This window comes from Bubalus kerabau, chromosome 8 (genome assembly GCF_029407905.1).
Source record: "Bubalus kerabau isolate K-KA32 ecotype Philippines breed swamp buffalo chromosome 8, PCC_UOA_SB_1v2, whole genome shotgun sequence".
NCBI lineage: Eukaryota > Metazoa > Chordata > Mammalia > Artiodactyla > Bovidae > Bubalus > Bubalus kerabau.
This window is the reverse complement of record NC_073631.1, coordinates 34,822,715-34,839,879: the sequence shown is the minus strand read 5'-3', so window position 1 is coordinate 34,839,879 and position 17,165 is coordinate 34,822,715. Positions and strand designations below refer to the sequence as shown.

Here is a 17,165-nt window from a genome sequence, read left to right as displayed (position 1 = left end):
CTTTTCTATCTCTTTCTTCCTGTTTGACTCTCTTATGATATAAAGTTGTGAGTGGTACCTGCTACACCAAACTGAGGGAGGTGTTCAGGGAAAAGGTGGGGGCTCTGTTCTGTTAGTGCTTTGAGCACTTGTAGAATAAAAAGCCATTGGAGGTCTGCAAAGAACACGGGTTATGAGACTGATCATATTTTATCCCTGTAAGAGTGCGAATTTCCTTTGCCTGTCCTTGAAGCCACCCAGCTGTTGGGTGTGCTTATTAGCTTTTGCTCTGGCCTTGTAGTGTGTGTCTTTCTGCCATTGCTGTTGGCGACATTTGCATCTTCCCCTGCTGCTCACCTGCCACTTCAAACCTCTTTGAGCCTAGAAACCATGTAACAAAGCTCCTTAATCTAAAGATAGGTATCAGAATTTCATATCACGTGTGAATAGACTTGATTCTAAAGCTTTGTGGGGCTTCTCAGGTTGAACCAGTGGTAAAGAACCCACCTGCCAAAGCAAAAGATTTTAAAAAACATGGGTTTGATCCCTGGGTCAGAAAGGTCCCATGGAGGAGGGCAACCCACCCCAGTATTCTTGCCTGGGAAATCCCATGGACAGAGGAGTCCGGCGTGGTGTCCCACAGGGTTGGACACGGCAGAAAACTTAGCATGCTCACCCACAAAGCTTTGCGCCACAGCTAAAAGTGATGTGACGCAGCTACTGTGTTCGTAACTTGGTGCTAAAGGGGATGGGTGGGAAGAAAGCGAGCCCTGGAGGGAGGCCCTGGGCCCCACCATCTCTCTGTCGCTGTAGGTCAATCTCCTCTTTGCTCTAGGCTTCTTTGCTCATTCACACAGTGAAGAAACTGAGCTAGGTGAATGATCTCTAAGAACTCTTCTTTCCAGCAGTTTTAATTTTTACAGAATTTGAAATTTTTTCTTACAAATTGAAGGTTTGCAGCAATCTGCATTGAGCAAATGTATTACTAACCATGTTTCCAATAGCATTATTTTTAATCAGGTATGTACAGTTTGACATAATGCTGTTGTACACTTAATAGGCAACAGTGTAGTAGAAACTTACATGCGCTGGGAAACAAAAAAATGTGTGCGAATTCACTTTATTCTGATACTCCATCTAATGCAGTGGTCTGACACTGAATCTGCAGCGTCTCTGGGGTGTGCCTGTATTTAAAAACTGGGTTAGAGAATTAAAGGTCGGTAGGTGCTTGCTCTCGGCACTTGACAACACTCCTGCATTACTGTTCTGTAGACATTCTTACCGAGAAGTCAGGTTACTCACAAAGATAGTCTCTTTATCCTCAATGCCTGTAGGTTAGTAGCAAATCTCTGTGTTTACTTTATACATTGCCTGGCAAGGAGTAGGTATTGATGACTAAATCGTTCAAAGACTGACTCTGTTTTTATGCGCTGCTTCCTCTTTTAGAATTGTTTCATTTTTCTGCTCATGTTTTCTTACTTGTGCTTTGTAACATGAAGTAGAATTTGATGCATCTCGTCTTTGGATAAATTCCTTGTCTCTGTTCTGTTCCAAAACTTTGCCCGTCCCTCCCCCTAAAACGTACTCTTCTTCCCGAACCTGCCAGGTTGGTGTTTCCAATAGAGCCAAAGAGTTGGTTCTTCCAGCAGACAAAAAGTCTCTAGTTCCTGCCTAGCAGCTGGCTCATGCAGTACTTAATTGGCAGACTTCGAGTTTATAAATGACAGGAAATGCTCCTTTCAGAGATGCTCACACAGTAGGGAAGAGGCAGTTGGCAGCTCGTGAGCAGAGGAGGAGCTGGAATTGGCATCACGCACAACAGCACCCATAGCTGGATGGTTTGGCAGCTTGCGCTGGGGTTGGCAGAAGTTAGCTCAAGAGCTGTTGTCTCCATCATTTTGATAGTGCCTTTGGAGTCTTCCCAAGCCTCTAGAACAACAGTGTAATCTTAAAATTGCTAACTTTCTGCTTATGGAAGAGACAAGAAAGGTGAACACTTTCTTGGGTCTTATCTACTTTGAAGTGGTCTTTAAGAAGCAAAACTATAATTTGAAAGGGACTGTTAGATCAAATGACTTGCATGGAGTCTTAGACCTCCTCTTTAGGATGTCTTATGGTGGGTGTGACTCATATGCTGGTAAACAATCTCAAAGTAAATAACTCATTGCATATATTATCTCTAAGAGGTCTTGTACTTAGTATATGGAGAAACTTTCTTTGCCTTTTTTAAAAAAGACTTAAATATTCTGTTCAGGTCATGAAGTTGAGTAAACTCAATTCCAGTTCCAGGCCAAAATCCATTAAAACGCAACAAACAAAACAAAAAACCCCCAGGAGTATGTATCTTACAAGCCAAAGGGAGATGCTGGCATCCTTCCAGGTTCCTGGAGGCTGGTCTTGTTGGCTGGCATGCTTGTCTCCGTGCCTTTGTGATGTCTTAGATTCTGTTCCCCACAAAGTAAATACACTTAACCTTACTGTTTGCTCATTCTTCTATCTCCTCATGATAGATGATTAGGAATTACTCATTGGCAGACTTCACCAGTTAAGCAAACTTTCAGTTGAGCAGCTTTGTTCTTCTGTTATTTCAAGCACAGAGGCTGCCAAGGACTCCAGAGGAAGTGCTGCCAATAGGCATCTGGCAGAAATCCACTGGGAAGCAGCTTGTGGCCTGAGTATCATTCACCTCTGAGGGTTTAGGAAGAAGGGTTCAGGGTAACGTAGGTGAACATTAACTTCCATGTGAAGAATGTGGAACATGAAAAGGTAAAGTTGATGAATCTTCTCAAAACCACCTCAGTCTTAAATTCACAGGTGAAAGAGACTTGTCATAACCCACTGTTATGGCTTCTGAACTTTATAAGTAAAAACTGTTTGCTTATTTGGGTGTCCTAACCTGAAAGCTGAGCGCCGAAGAATTGATGCTTTTGAACTGTGGTGTTGGAGAAGAGTCTTCAGAGTCCCTTGGACTGTGAGGAGATCCAACCAGTCCATCCTAAAGGAGACCAGTCCTGGGTGTTCATTGGAAGGACTGATGCTGAAGCTGAAACTCCAATACTTTGGTCATCTCATGCGAAGAGTTGACTCACTAGAAAAGACCCTGATGCTGGGAGGGATTGGGGGCAGGAGGAGAAGCGGACGACAGAGGATGAGATGGTTGGATGGCATCACCGACTCGATACACATGAGTTTGGGTGGACTCTGGGAGTTGGTGATGGACAGGGAGGCTTGGTGCGCTGCGATTCATGGGGTCACAAAGAGTCAGACACGACTGAGCAACTGAACTGAACTGAACCTGAAAGTATGGCTTACCATGCAGAGTCCCATATAAGACTGGGCTGGTTTAGTGACTGTCCGGTAGACAGGACATTTATGTCTGTGCCAGTATAAGGTGCCTTATACTCCTCGAGGAAATTTTGCTTGGGAAGTAATTTATGGTTAGGGATGTGCTTGTTGGATTTGGAACTGGACAGAGGGATCTGGGTAGCATTCAGAAAGGTCTTCATCAGGCTGCAGACATCTGATGAGTCACTTTCTCATTAAGGTGCCATTGTCAAGAGCACAAACCACAGTCCCTGAGTCTGGGGCACCGCCTCCTGGCATGCTTCCTTCACTTCCTGCTAACCTGCCTTGTAGATTTCTGTTACTTCTGCTTTCATCCCAGCGTGGAACATTTTTGTCTGCATAGCAATGCTTTCTTCATGACTTTGCCCTTCTTTCTGCTTGTTCCTTTCAGTCCTTTTCTCTTGACCGCCGTTCCTTTCCCACAGCTTCACTCACTTGATCTATGTATTCATTCATCATCTGCTACCTCACTCCCACCTCCCCAAGGTCAGTGAAACAAAAGCACCAGTAGCCTGTCACCCACCACTGATGGAAAGATGATTGCTTTGTCCAGCTTTTGAGATGGCAGTAGGTACGCCTGTGGCTTTTCTCGTAGCTGTGGTGGTCAGTGTGTTTCTTCCAGGCTGAGATGCTCAGGCTGTACTGTGAGGTTTGGGGACTTTTGGTCTGATGGTCCTGGTACTTCAGGCCACTAAGAACATTCAGAAGTTACGCTCTGGGGTCAGTCCCAGGAAAACTAGTTTTTACTAAACAAATAGCTTTTCTCTCAAATATATGATAAATCATGTTATTAATTTTTTTCTTAGTTTTAATTAATTGCTAAGAAGCATAGAGCCAAATTTGTAGAACAGCAGCATTTCTGATTCTCTTTTCTGTTGAGGTCCCTCTGCTCTTATTTCTTCACTTCTTTTGTCTTTCTAAATCTTCTGTATTTTGTAAGCAGTATAAAGTATTCCTGGAACGTGGCCCAGAAAGCAAATAATTACATAGTCATGGCAAAATACAATGGGGCAGATTTTGGCAAGTTACATGATAGATTTAGTCTGATCCTTAGAAAAGTCTTAAAAAAAAAAAACAAAGGTCTTTATTACTGCCAGAGCCCTGACTCCTCACCACCCCCCTTAAAAAAAGTGTACTCAGAAGAACATTACACGGATGTTCTTAGCAAGACAAAATAGATCCTATCTTTACTTTAGAAGAGCTTCCCTTGTGGCTCAGCTGGTAAAGAATCTGCCTGCAGTGTGGGAGGACTGGGTTTGATCCCTGGGTTGGGAAGATCCCCTGGAGAAGAAAAAGGCTACCCACTCCAGTATTCTGGCCTAGAGAATTCCAAGGACATCCATGGGGTCGCAAAAAAGTCAGACACGACTGAGCAACTTTCACTTTACTTTAGAAAATTGGTTAATATAAGGACCGGAATGACAAAATAAATTGATATTAACATTGAGCACAGTTTATAGGCAATGTCATCATTAATTCAGTTCTATCCAGTTACTAAGAAAGGCCTTAAATTGTCCCTCTGGAATAAATGAGTTGCTGTGTTCAGCTGTGTCTGACTCTTTGCGACCCTGTGGACTGTAGCCCACTAGGCTCCTCTGTCTATGGAATTTTCCCAGCAAGATTTCTGGAGTGGGTTGCCACTTCCTTCTCCAAGGGATCTTCCTGACCCAGGGATCGAACCTGTGCCTTTTGCATCTCCTGCACCGACAGGTGGGTTTTTTACCCCTGCGCCATCTGGGAAGCCCCTGGAATGGATAGTTTACGGTAATTGCATAACGCCCTGGCAGCCTGTGATGTATGGTGCTTCCCAGAAAGAGGCATTGTTCCTATGACTTGGAAATACTGAAGGGTGGACTTATTTTTTGTTCTTCCCTGATGAATAGCAGTAAAAGTTGGTTTGGCCAGGCTGTGCAGGACAGGCCTCTTCCAGAGATCTCTACAGGCAAGAGTTTAGTGGGAAGGCAAAACCTCTTCTGGTGTGTGTTCTAAGAATGCTTACCGAGCCCCCAGGGAGATTTCATTAGGCTGACAGCTGTGTGAAGACCTGCAGTGTTACAGCGTCCTGGGAAACATAGGAAATACCAAGTTGTGAAGAATATAATGTGCGCACATCTATTTATACTGACGCTGAAGAAACAAAGTGTCGTGATCAGAGAAAAGCACAATGGCTTTTGTCAAGAATACTTTCTGGAGTTGAATTTTAGGTTAACTTGGATAGGAACTGAAGGGGCACAGGGCGCAGGGGTGGTTAACAGAAAAAGGAAGAGGCTTAGAAGAGCAGAGTTCCGATTTTTCTGTGTAGGAAACAAGACATCGGGTCTAGAATCACACGCTGCTTTAATTTTCTGTACGTGGGAAAGGCATGTTTTAAACCAAAATGACTTCCCTCTGTCTTTTACACATTTATTGACTGTAAGATAATTAACATGAGAGTTTAGAAATATAAACTTTAAATGTGCATGCTGCAATCCAGCATTTTTATTACATAAAATCTTAGAAGTATTTGTACATGGGCACAAGATTTATGTTGAAAGATCTGACTATAATGTTAGACAAATTAGTGAGAAACTGGAAACCATACTTTCTTGAAGTGTTCCCAAAAAAGTCCTCAGATACAACAATATAACTGTCAGGGAAAGATACAGGAATTGGGTTTTTTGGGGGTCAACTTTTCTGTGATGTGCTTATTTTAGTCTCATAATCCTTAAAAGTTTCAGTTGAAAGTGTCTTACAGATGCTTCAGATGGATGTATGCAGATGAGACAACAAAGCTGTTGATTTCTTTTCCTTGGTCCAGTAGAGCATCTTTCCTTTGTGACTCAATTAAACTTTTTTCGGGGCGGGTGGTGAATTTTTAACTGAGGTATAACTGACATACATTTTCCGGTGATTCAATATCTGTACATACTACAAAGAAAGAAACGGAAGACTTGGCATGCTCTCCGTCCCCACACAGGGCTTACGGGGAGAGAAGGAAGTGGTTATTGACACGAGCAACCTTTGTGTGCTAAGAGTGGTTATGTCATTTGCTGGACCAACATTAAGTGCCACAAAAGTTGTTGTAATTCTGTAACTCAACATTCTAAGCTTTAAGGAAATTGTACACAGAAAAGTGGTATTATTCTAAATACTAATGCTTTCAGGATGAATATGGGAACTTGCCAACCTGTTAGGTAGAGTCATATCAACTTACTGTGGTGATTTTTCCTAAACTATGCTAATATTCCTAACAGTACAAGAATGCCCCCGCCCCTATGCCCACACCACAGCCTGATCCGTGTCCACTGAACACGGATGTCCTGTCTTTCCAGCAGCAATCCGAAACGGAGACGGTCCATCTCTTCATCCCAGCGCTGTCTGTAGGCGCCATCATCGGCAAGCAAGGGCAGCACATCAAGCAGCTCTCTCGCTTCGCAGGAGCGTCTATTAAGGTACTGTCCTGCCAGCTGCGGCTCTCCTCTGCTTTGAGGACAGCACGCCACAGAGATGTGAGTCTGTCTGTCACTTTCTGTGAACTGAATGTAGCAGTCTATACTGGGGTTACGTAGGGTGTGGTAGGAAACTCCGTGTAACAACACTAGCTTAAACAAGGTAAGCTAAATTCTCTCTCCAGAAAAAGCAGTCTGGAGGTAGAGAGCCCAGCACTGGAGTGGGGTCCTGCTCTGCCATGTCCTTGGACATATTTCTTATAGCTCATCCCCGGGGGCGGCCTTAGTCCCTTACTCCCTCCCAGATGACGCTACTGCGTGTCCTAACAATCAAGGCTGTAATGCATTTGTTTTAAGGAATACACAAGCTGACAGAGCCTTGATATAGTCATAGCTTTCGTCAGGAAAACATCAGTGTACTGGAGGTTTTGTTTTGGTTATGTCTTATAAATATTCGAATATGGTACCAAAAAACCCACATTGCACTCAAGTGTTTATAATATCTTTATTTATAACTGGGAAATGGGGAAGAAGTCAACTAGGAAATGCATGAACTGTGGCTTATCTGTATAATAAAGATTCAGTTCAGTCGCTCAGTCGTGTCTGACTCCTTGCGACCCCATGAACCGCAGCACGCCAGGCCTCCCTGTCCATCACCAACTCCTGGAGCCAAACCCATGTCCAAAATAAAGATTGCTTAGCACTAAAAAGGAGGGAGCTATTGATAAAGACCACACATATTATATTAAGAGAAAGAAGACTCAAAGGCTATATACTGTATGATCCCACTTATGAAAGTTCTGGAAAAAACAGAACTGGAAATGGAGGAGAAAAATCAGCAGTTGCGAGGAACTGGAGGGAGGGTTGGGAACAAAGAGCCAGCAGGAGGGGTGTTGAGAGCGCTAGGCTGCTGACCAGGCGGCGCGCACAGCTGTGCGCTTGTCACCAAGTGGGCGGCCGTGTACATACACCACACAGGTAAGGAAAAAGCAAAGTACACAGGGCAGCCCTCATATGCTGTCTTGCAGCAAAAGATTAACAAAATATGTGAACAGTAAATGCGGCCAAAATAAACAGGTAAAGGAAAAGACATGGTAAAAAGACCAAGTGGTGAACTAACTTTACTATCCTGTTAGTTTCCTGATTAATGAATTAAATTAAAACATGCTCATGCACAAAAAAGAACCTACCAGATACGTTGTTTTTGGAAAAATTCCATCAAATCTTTTATGAACAAGAATTGGGTATTTAGACACCAGGCTCTTTTTCTTTGTCTTTCTTGGAGTTTTGATGATGAGGGTAAAATGTTTTTCTTTCCAAAAAGTCTGAAACATGCATAATGTGAAAGGTGCTTTAGCACTCTTAACACTTGGCTAGATTTCCATAATGTAAGTTCCCGTGTAGGGACTTTAATATGTACCTGTATGTCTGGTATCACCAAACTGTAGTTATTTGTTAATTTACTGGACGTTAAGATTGTTCCAAATTTCTCCTGCACAGTGATGGAGTAAGTTCTTTTGATCATATTGTCATATACAACCTTATTCTTTCACATGCGTCTACACAAATGGATCTGGTGAGTCTCAGGGCATGTGCTTTCTTTTCAGCTTCTCAGACATTAGAGCAACTTGTACTCCTAACCTCAGTTTTAAACTCAGTATTAAAACTCAACATTCAGAAAACTAAGCTCATGGCATCTGGTCCTATCACTTCATGGCAAATAGAAGGGAAAACAGTGATAGACTTTATTTTTGGGGGCTCCAAAATCACTGCAGATGGTGACTGCAGCCATGAAATTGGCTCCTTGCTCCTTGGAAGAAAAGTTATGACCAACCTAGACAGCATATTGAAAAACAGAGACATTACTTTGCCAGCAAAGGTCCATCAAGGCTATGGTTTTTCTAGTAGTCATGTATGGATGTGAGAGTTGTACTACAAAGAAAGCTGAGCGCCGAAGAATTGATGCTTTTGAACTGTGGTGTTGGAGAAAACTCTTGAGAGTCCCTTGGATTGCAAGGAGATCCAACCAGTCAATCCTATAGGAAATCAGTCCTGAATGTTCATTGGAAAGACTGATGCATGAAGCTGAAGCTCTGATACTTTGGCCACCAGATGCAAAGAACTCACTCATTGGAAAAGACCCTGATGCTGGGAAAGATTGAAGGTGGGAGGAGAGGATGACAGAGGATGAGATGGCTGGATGGCATCACCAACTCAATGGACATGAGTTTGAGGAAACTCCGGGGGTTGGTGATGGACAGGGAGGCCTGGTATGATGCAGTCACAAAGAGTTGGACATGATGAACAACTGAACTGAACCTCAGTATAGGAGTGCTCTCCCCTCCAGGCCTCTACCACCAGTACTGACAAAGACAAAAGTTCTTTTTAAAAAAGGAAGCCAGGGACGTCCCCCAGTGGTTAAGATTCCGTGCCGTCACTGCAGGGGGATGCAGGTTAGGTCGCTGCTCAGGGAGCTGAGATCCCGCAGGCTGGGTGGCCCAGTGAGGGCTACGGGGGAGGGAAATCAGAATATTACCTTCTTTCTAGGGGTTTTCTGTGAATAATTCTGAGTGTGGCCTACAGTAATTATTGGCTTTTTTTTTTTTACAGATTCAAAATTAGTGCCCAAAGTAGGAATAGTATCATTTTGGGCCTAAGTAACAGAAATGTTAGCTTTATTTTCAGGGAGTGAGAAAGCATGACTCTGGTAAAAGAAAAAACCTGGTCTTGATTTGTAGCTGTGTAGGACAAGGTGTACTAGACTGTCAGTCATTGATAGTGATCACACTGAGTGGCAAGTGTGGTAGCTTTTATTGTAGTTTTTGCTTCCTACTCCCATTATTTACTATAGGGAGTTGCTTCTTGCACAGCAAATGTCTAGCAAAAAATTTTTCTTCAAACAATTCCTACCAGCCAACTGTCTAAATCCTTTCTTACTGAGGGAACACTGGATTTTTCTCCCTTCAACAGTCTCTGCAGCATATCCCTGGCCTGGCCTTTTGTGTGATTTCATATGCTCTGCTAAAATAGAAGAGTCTGAGTTCACTCTTCTGTCAGATTAACATTTACTCTACGTGTTACTCCAGTGAGTGTACTTTGGGGGGACATAGGTACCATGTATCTATACGTATGTGTACATACCACGTTGTAGATTTGTGACCCGAGCAGTTTCTTGCACTTGTGGGAAGCCCAGGGTGTGATGCTGCGTGTGGGACCAAGGACCACATGTTGAGCACCCGCTGGTGCAGCGAGGAGCAACGTGACGGTGGAGCCAGACACGGCTCTTCCCCCAGTTCCACTTGCCTGTGTCATCACGGCCAGGTGACGACTGCCCTAGCCTTTGGTCTCCCTGTCGGTGAAGTGGGCCAGGCGAAGTGTAGGCAGGAGCCATAACTAGTGGACCCGCGCTCACCACTGCCTCTCTAACTTTCTTCCAGAAGGCTTATTTTCTGCATTCAGTAAGTCATGTGCAGTTTGTGTAACATTTGTTATCAGTGGAACTGGAAAGTGCTGTGACCTGTTTCTGGTCTGTTACAGATCGCTCCAGCTGAAGCACCAGATGCTAAAGTGAGGATGGTCATTATCACCGGGCCTCCGGAGGCTCAGTTCAAGGTACGTGCCCTGGAGTGTGTGCACAGATGACAGACGAATGCTTCTTTTCAGAACCTCCATAACCTGGCCTCTCCCTTAAATAAATCCAGTACTCAGTAGAAGGACTCTCTCAGTGAAAATTGCTAAGACTGAGAACAGAGTAGAAACATTCCCCATGTTAATTACATTTTAAAAAGACACCAAAACCTCGGTGTGAGAGTTGTGTAATGGTCGTTGGGTTTGCCTATCTCCCAAGGGAATTTGCTCAGTGCCTTGTTAGCAGAGATGAAGGTGAGGTGATAAGAATGGTTTGTATGCTTTGTTACTCTCTAATCTTTCCTCCTGTCCCTAAGAAGCTTCGACCTTGACTTCAGATGTTCCTTTTTCCTCTTACCCTTGAGTTAACTTCGGTTAACACCCTGGTCCAGTTTCTCGATTAGTCACTCTAATCTTCAGAATTTTAGAGGTAGAAAGGGCAGGGACTCTTGAGGCATCTGTCCTGGTATGAACCATGGGTCATTTTGGGGGGCTTGGGGCCAGAATGCCTCCCACTCTGTCCTGAGAGGTGGTGCAGTAGGGGGATGAAGACCAGAGCCTTTGCAGCCAGGCTGCTGGTTCAGGTACCAGCTCTGCCATTTACTAGTAATACGACCTTGGGCAAGTTACTTAACCTTTTCCTAGCTAGCTCCTCATAGTAAAATTGGGGTTAAAAACATCCACAAAGTTTAAACAAGGTTATATGGTTTAATAAATCAAGTAGTTAAAATAGTGCTGGACACACAGCAAACAGCATAAATGCACTGGTGTGTTAAGCAGACCTGGGCTGAATCAGACTAAGGCCATGCTAGAGCCTCAGATTCACACATACATACATACCTTTGAGTATATGATTCTTCCACAAAACTCAGTAGGGTGTCTGGTTTGTCACAGGTAAAAGCAGCTACTCAGTTCAGTGTGATTTACCGGAAACGCCTGTCCTGTTTCTACTACTTAGCAGCTGTGTTAACAGGACAACTCTCTAAGCCTTAGTTCTCCTAGCTCTAAAACATAGCTAAGTTATAAACCATCACTTTCTTTGACCTCTGTTTCCATGGGCCATTTTTCACTAAAAATCTGAGTTATTTTTCATTTCATTTACAGGGTACAGGAAACAAAAGGAGGTGCTTTGAGATGTAGGTACAGTTGGCTAGGCTCAGACTCAGGCAAGAAATTTACTTCTTCATACCAGCCTTGTGGTCCTAGCAGTTCAGATCAAAACTCAGAAATGCATCCTCCCCCAGATACTTACAGGACGAGTTACTTTTAGCCTGAAATATTAAAAGATGAATACAAACATAAGTTATGTTCTTACTGTTTTATAAATGGATCTTGTAATTTTTATAATGCTTGTATGCTGGGAAGTTTAGGTTGTTTCTCCATACCCTCTGTTGCCCATGTCTTAAACGGGACACGTAAGAAAAGCTCTAATGCTTCAGTATCAGTTATGTGATCAGTGATAATTACAAATTATTTTAGAGGTCTAAGTATTAGAAACAGATCTAAATATTAGAAAATAAGCTCTTAAAATTATAAATACTGTTTTGGAGGACAATATATATCCTTTGGGAGAAGGCAATGGCACCCCACTCCAGTACTGTTGCCCGGAAAATCCCATGGATGGAGGAGGCTGGTAGGCTACAGTCCATAGGGTCGCTAACAGTCGGACATGACTGAGCGACTTCACTTTCACTTTCCACTTTCATGCATTGGAGAAGGAAATGGCAACCCACTCCAGTGTTCTTGCCTGGAGAATCCCAGGGACGGAGAAGCCTGGTGGGCTGCAGTCCATGGGGTCGCACAGAGTCGGAGACGACTGAAGCGACTTGGCAGGCAGTAGCAGCATATATCCTGTGTGTCCTTCGACTGTTAATAAAATTATACCTGTGGCCTGAGACTTTGAGGATGACTGAAATATAGGGTACTAAGATGAATTTTTTGAATGTCTGTAACCCCCTAAAATGAGCTTCTCTCTGCACCGATGAAAACATGTTTTGTACCTGTGTTTTTGTTCTCTGCTGTGGCAGCCTGTTGGATGAAACCAACTCTGGCTTCTTTTTCCTTTGGTGTATAGCAGAGCAAATTTGTGGCTATACATAAAAGAGATTTACTATGTATAATTTCTGGTTGTATGCAGCAATTGACAGGATCTGTTTGACTGCATCAGTTGTATATGTTAACTTGATTTTGTAGCTTCCGTCAAAGTAGAAACCATCTGGCTAAGATGAAGAAATGTTTGACAGAAAATACTCCTTGCTGGCCCATTTAGACATGAGCTTGGCTTCCTGTGAGCCTTGTGGGTGGCTCTGTAGTTCATTCAGTCTCTGTTACTCAAGAAAACTGCAGTTACTATCTTACTGCCAGCAGGAGAGTGTTACCTTTCAAGACTGGAGAGCCAACGGTCAGTCATCAGCTGCCGCAGCGGTGCTAACGCCACCGTCGCCACCTTTGCGCGGGCTCCTGCCACCTCCTGGGCAGCGGGCCACCCTCAGGCGCAGATGTATCCCTGCAGAGGGCTGCTCCCGTGGGGCCAGGCCATTAACTTTGCCCACTGCAACATCAGTGACCCTTGGCCTTTCCTACCTGAATGACACTGATAGGCTATGTTCTCATCTGTAGGCTCAGGGAAGAATTTATGGAAAAATTAAAGAAGAAAATTTTGTTAGTCCTAAAGAAGAGGTGAAACTTGAAGCTCACATCAGAGTGCCATCCTTTGCTGCTGGCAGAGTTATTGGAAAAGGAGGCAAAACGGCAAGTACTTCAGCAAAACCTGTGCAGTGGTATGACAGGGAAAGCATCGAAAGGTACTTAGGAGTTCCACGTCCCTGAATTTGGGCTAACTTATAAAAGCAGGACACCTGGGCCAAGGTTTGGAGAAGACTGCCCTTTGTTCCTCCTGAGGGTTGGGTGTCAGCTACTGGGGAAAGCAGCGCCTCTCTTTCAGACCACTTTGTGGGAGAGGACTGTCTCTTGAGGGGCCTTTTGCATTTTTCTGTTGATAAACATCAGCTTTTTATTTCTATTGTGCAAAAATACTAAATGACATGAAAACTTTAAAAAGTTTCATCTACCTTTATAACTTACACATCCTCTATAACTGAAAACTGGTTTCCAGTTTCTCTTTAACATATATAACTTCAAAATTGTAAACAGCTTTGAAAATGACTTGGAAGTAACTGCAAGTATGTTTTGGAATCAGATTTTTAGGGTTTGAATTTGGCTTTGTTATTGATTTATGTAACTGTAGGTAAGTCAGTTTCTTTGGGGATTAGTTTTAATTATCTTGAAATGGGACAATACTAATAACCAAATAGAATTATTAGTATATTAGATGAGATTTACAAAGACATATTTTGGTACAAGCGTTCAGGAAATGGTAATTTTTTTAAAAATAAAAAAACCCCAACAGTTCACTTAACATGATTTCTGTTTATCTCCTTCAGGTGAATGAGCTCCAGAATTTGTCAAGTGCAGAAGTTGTTGTTCCCCGTGACCAGACTCCTGATGAGAATGACCAAGTGGTCGTCAAGATAACTGGTCACTTCTATGCTTGCCAGGCAAGTGGGCTCCAGTGTGTCAGGGCAGCTCTGCAGCTGCCTTCGCAAACGGAAGCCATTCTCCTGTGGGTGTCTCCATGCCATACAAATATTCAAGGCTGTGTTTGATGCTTAATACGTTAAATCCCCTTTCAGCAGGTGATTTTAGAGACTCTGCTAGCAAACTAATTAGTACGTGTCTTTAATCTTCAAATTTTAATTTGAAGTTAATTTTAAAAATGGAAGAGGTAAAATAATTTCCTGTAATACTTGATCAGGTAGACGTTTCAAGGCCCTCTCCTTTTGCAGGTTGCCCAGAGAAAAATTCAGGAAATTCTGACTCAGGTAAAGCAGCACCAACAGCAGAAAGCTCTGCAAAGTGGACCATCTCAGTCAAGGCGGAAGTGAAGGCTCAGGAAACAGCCCACCACAGAGGCAGACGCCAAACCAAAGACAGACTGCTTAACCAACAGCCGGGCGCCGACCCCTTACCCAGCATCACATGCACAAGTTTTTACCTAGCCAGTTGTTTCTGAGGACCAGGCAACTTTCGAACTCCTGTCTCTGTGAGAATGTATACTTTATGCTCTCTGAAATGTATGACACCCAGCTTTAAAAAAAAAAAAAAGAAAAAAGAAAAAAATGAGGGGGGAGGGAGGGAAAGAGACGAACTCTGCACTTCCCTTTTGTTGCATTTCTCAGTATAACAAATATCTAATTTTTAAAAACATTCATTTCCCCCATGATGCCAGAAATTGGCTTAAATGGTGCATTCATGAAACTCATCAAGTAAAACTAGATTGCTCCTAAGTCCAATTGTTAAAATTGGATCAGAACAGAATTGTTACAAGTACTTAAATGTTAACCTATTAGCATAGAAAAACTGTTCTCAGTTTAACACTAACATAAATAACCTAAGGGAAGTGCTGAATGGTGTTGGCAGGGGTATTAAACGTGCATTTTTACTCAACTACCTCAGGTACTCAGTAATGCAATGAAAGCAAAATTGTTTTTTGTTTTTTTTTTTCTGAAAATTTTATATACTTTATAAAGATAAGTCCAACTGTTTTTTAAAAAATAAATTTAATTAGCTAACAGGCGAATAACTGAAAAATTTTACTTCTGGCTGGTGACAGTAAAGCTGGAAAAATTTCACGTTTTTTGAGGCTTCTGACAGTTATTAGTTGGAAATTCCAATAAATGTTCAGTGATACGGAGCAGTGCCTATATTTGGAGAGCAGCAAATACCTTTTGTTTATGGTAGGGAAGTTTTTGATGGTACTAACGGAGCAAAGTGGTTGCAGGAGGTTTTGGAACGACTAGTTTTAAATGGCTTCAGGAGACTTGTTTTTCTGTTTGGCTATGTGATTGAATGCATAAATGCTTTGTGCTTTTGACTATCACTACCTAAAGTAAGTGTATCTGTGGAGACATGCAGCCCCCGTGAATTTAATCACTTGACTGGCAGGAAGAAAGCTTTAGCTTGCCTTACAGGATGCTTAGTTTGCCAATACACTTCAGACCAGTTGGTCTATGCTTGGAGCAGACCCCAAAAGAGTTGCTTTGTGAAGACCAGTGGGGCAATCAGATGGTGTGACAGTGTTTAAAGGCAATAAAAAGGCTACATCTCCATGTGCCAGGCACTGTCATGAGCCTCAAAGTAAGCTGTTTTGAAGATTTTAAGCAATGATAAATCAAGATAAATGAAAGGCCACCTAAAATATCACATACAATGCAGGAGGATTTCTGTATTCTCTGCACCAGTTATCTGAAAATAAGTCAAAAGATAGAAAAAAGAACAACTTTGGAAATATAATTTCAATGACTGTGATAATACATTTGACCTTTGCTACTGAACGCATTCACCCATTCCTTAACTTGACGGCAAAGCCTGGTATGTACAATTACATGGGTGTGGGTGGTCTCCGAGGCCACGCTGCTCTCAAGAGTTGTTGCTTTTGTTCATTAAATAATCACAGTCATCATATAATACTGATCTGAAGGGCAGATATCACCCGTAAAGTATCATTTTGCTTCATTTGTATTTCAAGATGAATTTCTACACGGACTAGGTAAGTTTTTCTGAAGATCACTGTATCAATTAAACATTTTGAAAATGACTTGAAATGTTTTTCTAAATGTTTTGAGAAAACCAGTTTATTTTGTAGTTTTAGCCAAAAAGTGCCCTTTTTGTCACTGAATTCATCAAGCGTTTGTTTTTTCTATACAATGAATTGCTTAAAAGAAGTAATGGACTGGCTTTCTGGTTGGATTTTGGGTATAATGGGCTTAAGGCCAGAGCTCTTCCTCAGTATTTGATTTTTCAAGCTTTTTTTTTTTAAATACAGATAGGTGCTACATTTATATCTGCCTGTTTAAATTCTGTCATATTTCACTTCTAGCCTTCTAGTGTGGCAAATCATGTTTTACTTTCAATGAAGCATTGGTAATGGAGTATCTGGTAATACTAGGAAGTAATTCTGTAATTGAGTTTTGCACTCACCACATATGGATCATTCCTCATCTGTAATGTGCCCCAAATGCAGCTCCATTATCCAGATACCTTGATGCAGAATAAAGTACTTCATTATTAGGTGCAGCCTGGTGCGTAGTATGTTTTATTTTTGGCTTTTCAGATTACTGTGAATGTCCTGAATTTCATCAAAATATAAACTTAGTATTACTAAAAATCCATGTCAATCTCAAGGTAGGCACCAGTATCTACTACTGGCCTTACTGTGAACCTTGATATTAATACTGTTACATATGAACTGAGAGTGAAAAGGTAAGTTACAGGACCTGTGGGGTGGTTTTGTTTTCTGCTTTGGCTATACTATTCCATAGAATAAGATTTAAATTTAAGATTACGATCTCAACAGATAGTTCAAGTGAAAAACACAGGAGCCAATGCAACTTTTAGGCAATCTGCTGGAGTCTCAGGAATAAAGACAATATATTTAATATGAATATAATGATTCGTGGCATGAAAATGAGCTCAGTCAGTCAGTTCAGTCACTCAGTCGTATCCAACTCTTTGCGACCCCATGAATCACAGCACGCCAGGCCTCCCTGTCCATCACCAACTCCCGGAGTTCACTCAGACTCACGTCCATCGAGTTGGTGAAGCCATCCAGCCGTCTCATCCTCTGCTGTCCCCTTCTCCTCCTGCCTCCAATCCCTCCCAGCATCAGAGTCTTTTCCAATGAGTCAACTCTTCGCATGAGGTGACCAAAGTACTGGAGTTTCAGCT

The 17,165-nt window shown here is 42.4% G+C and overlaps 1 protein-coding gene across 9 annotated transcripts in view; it reads left to right on the top strand.

Annotated features, from left to right (window-relative positions):
* IGF2BP3 (insulin like growth factor 2 mRNA binding protein 3) overlaps positions 1 to 16,514 on the top strand; it is a 145,256-nt gene extending 128,742 nt beyond the window's left edge. For 7 of the 9 annotated variants that reach the window (XM_055590008.1, XM_055590010.1, XM_055590016.1 and 4 more), the window contains 5 exons: positions 6,636 to 6,755; positions 10,290 to 10,364; positions 12,999 to 13,130; positions 13,823 to 13,936; positions 14,225 to 16,514. In XM_055590008.1, coding sequence (XP_055445983.1) covers positions 6,636 to 6,755; positions 10,290 to 10,364; positions 12,999 to 13,130; positions 13,823 to 13,936; positions 14,225 to 14,323 — 540 coding nt within the window. In that variant the 3' untranslated portion in view covers positions 14,324 to 16,514. The remainder of the gene's footprint in view (positions 1 to 6,635; positions 6,756 to 10,289; positions 10,365 to 12,998; positions 13,131 to 13,822; positions 13,937 to 14,224) is intronic. The other 2 variants (XM_055590009.1, XM_055590011.1) reach the window with 1 other exon arrangement.
* Positions 16,515 to 17,165: the final 651 nt, after the last annotated feature.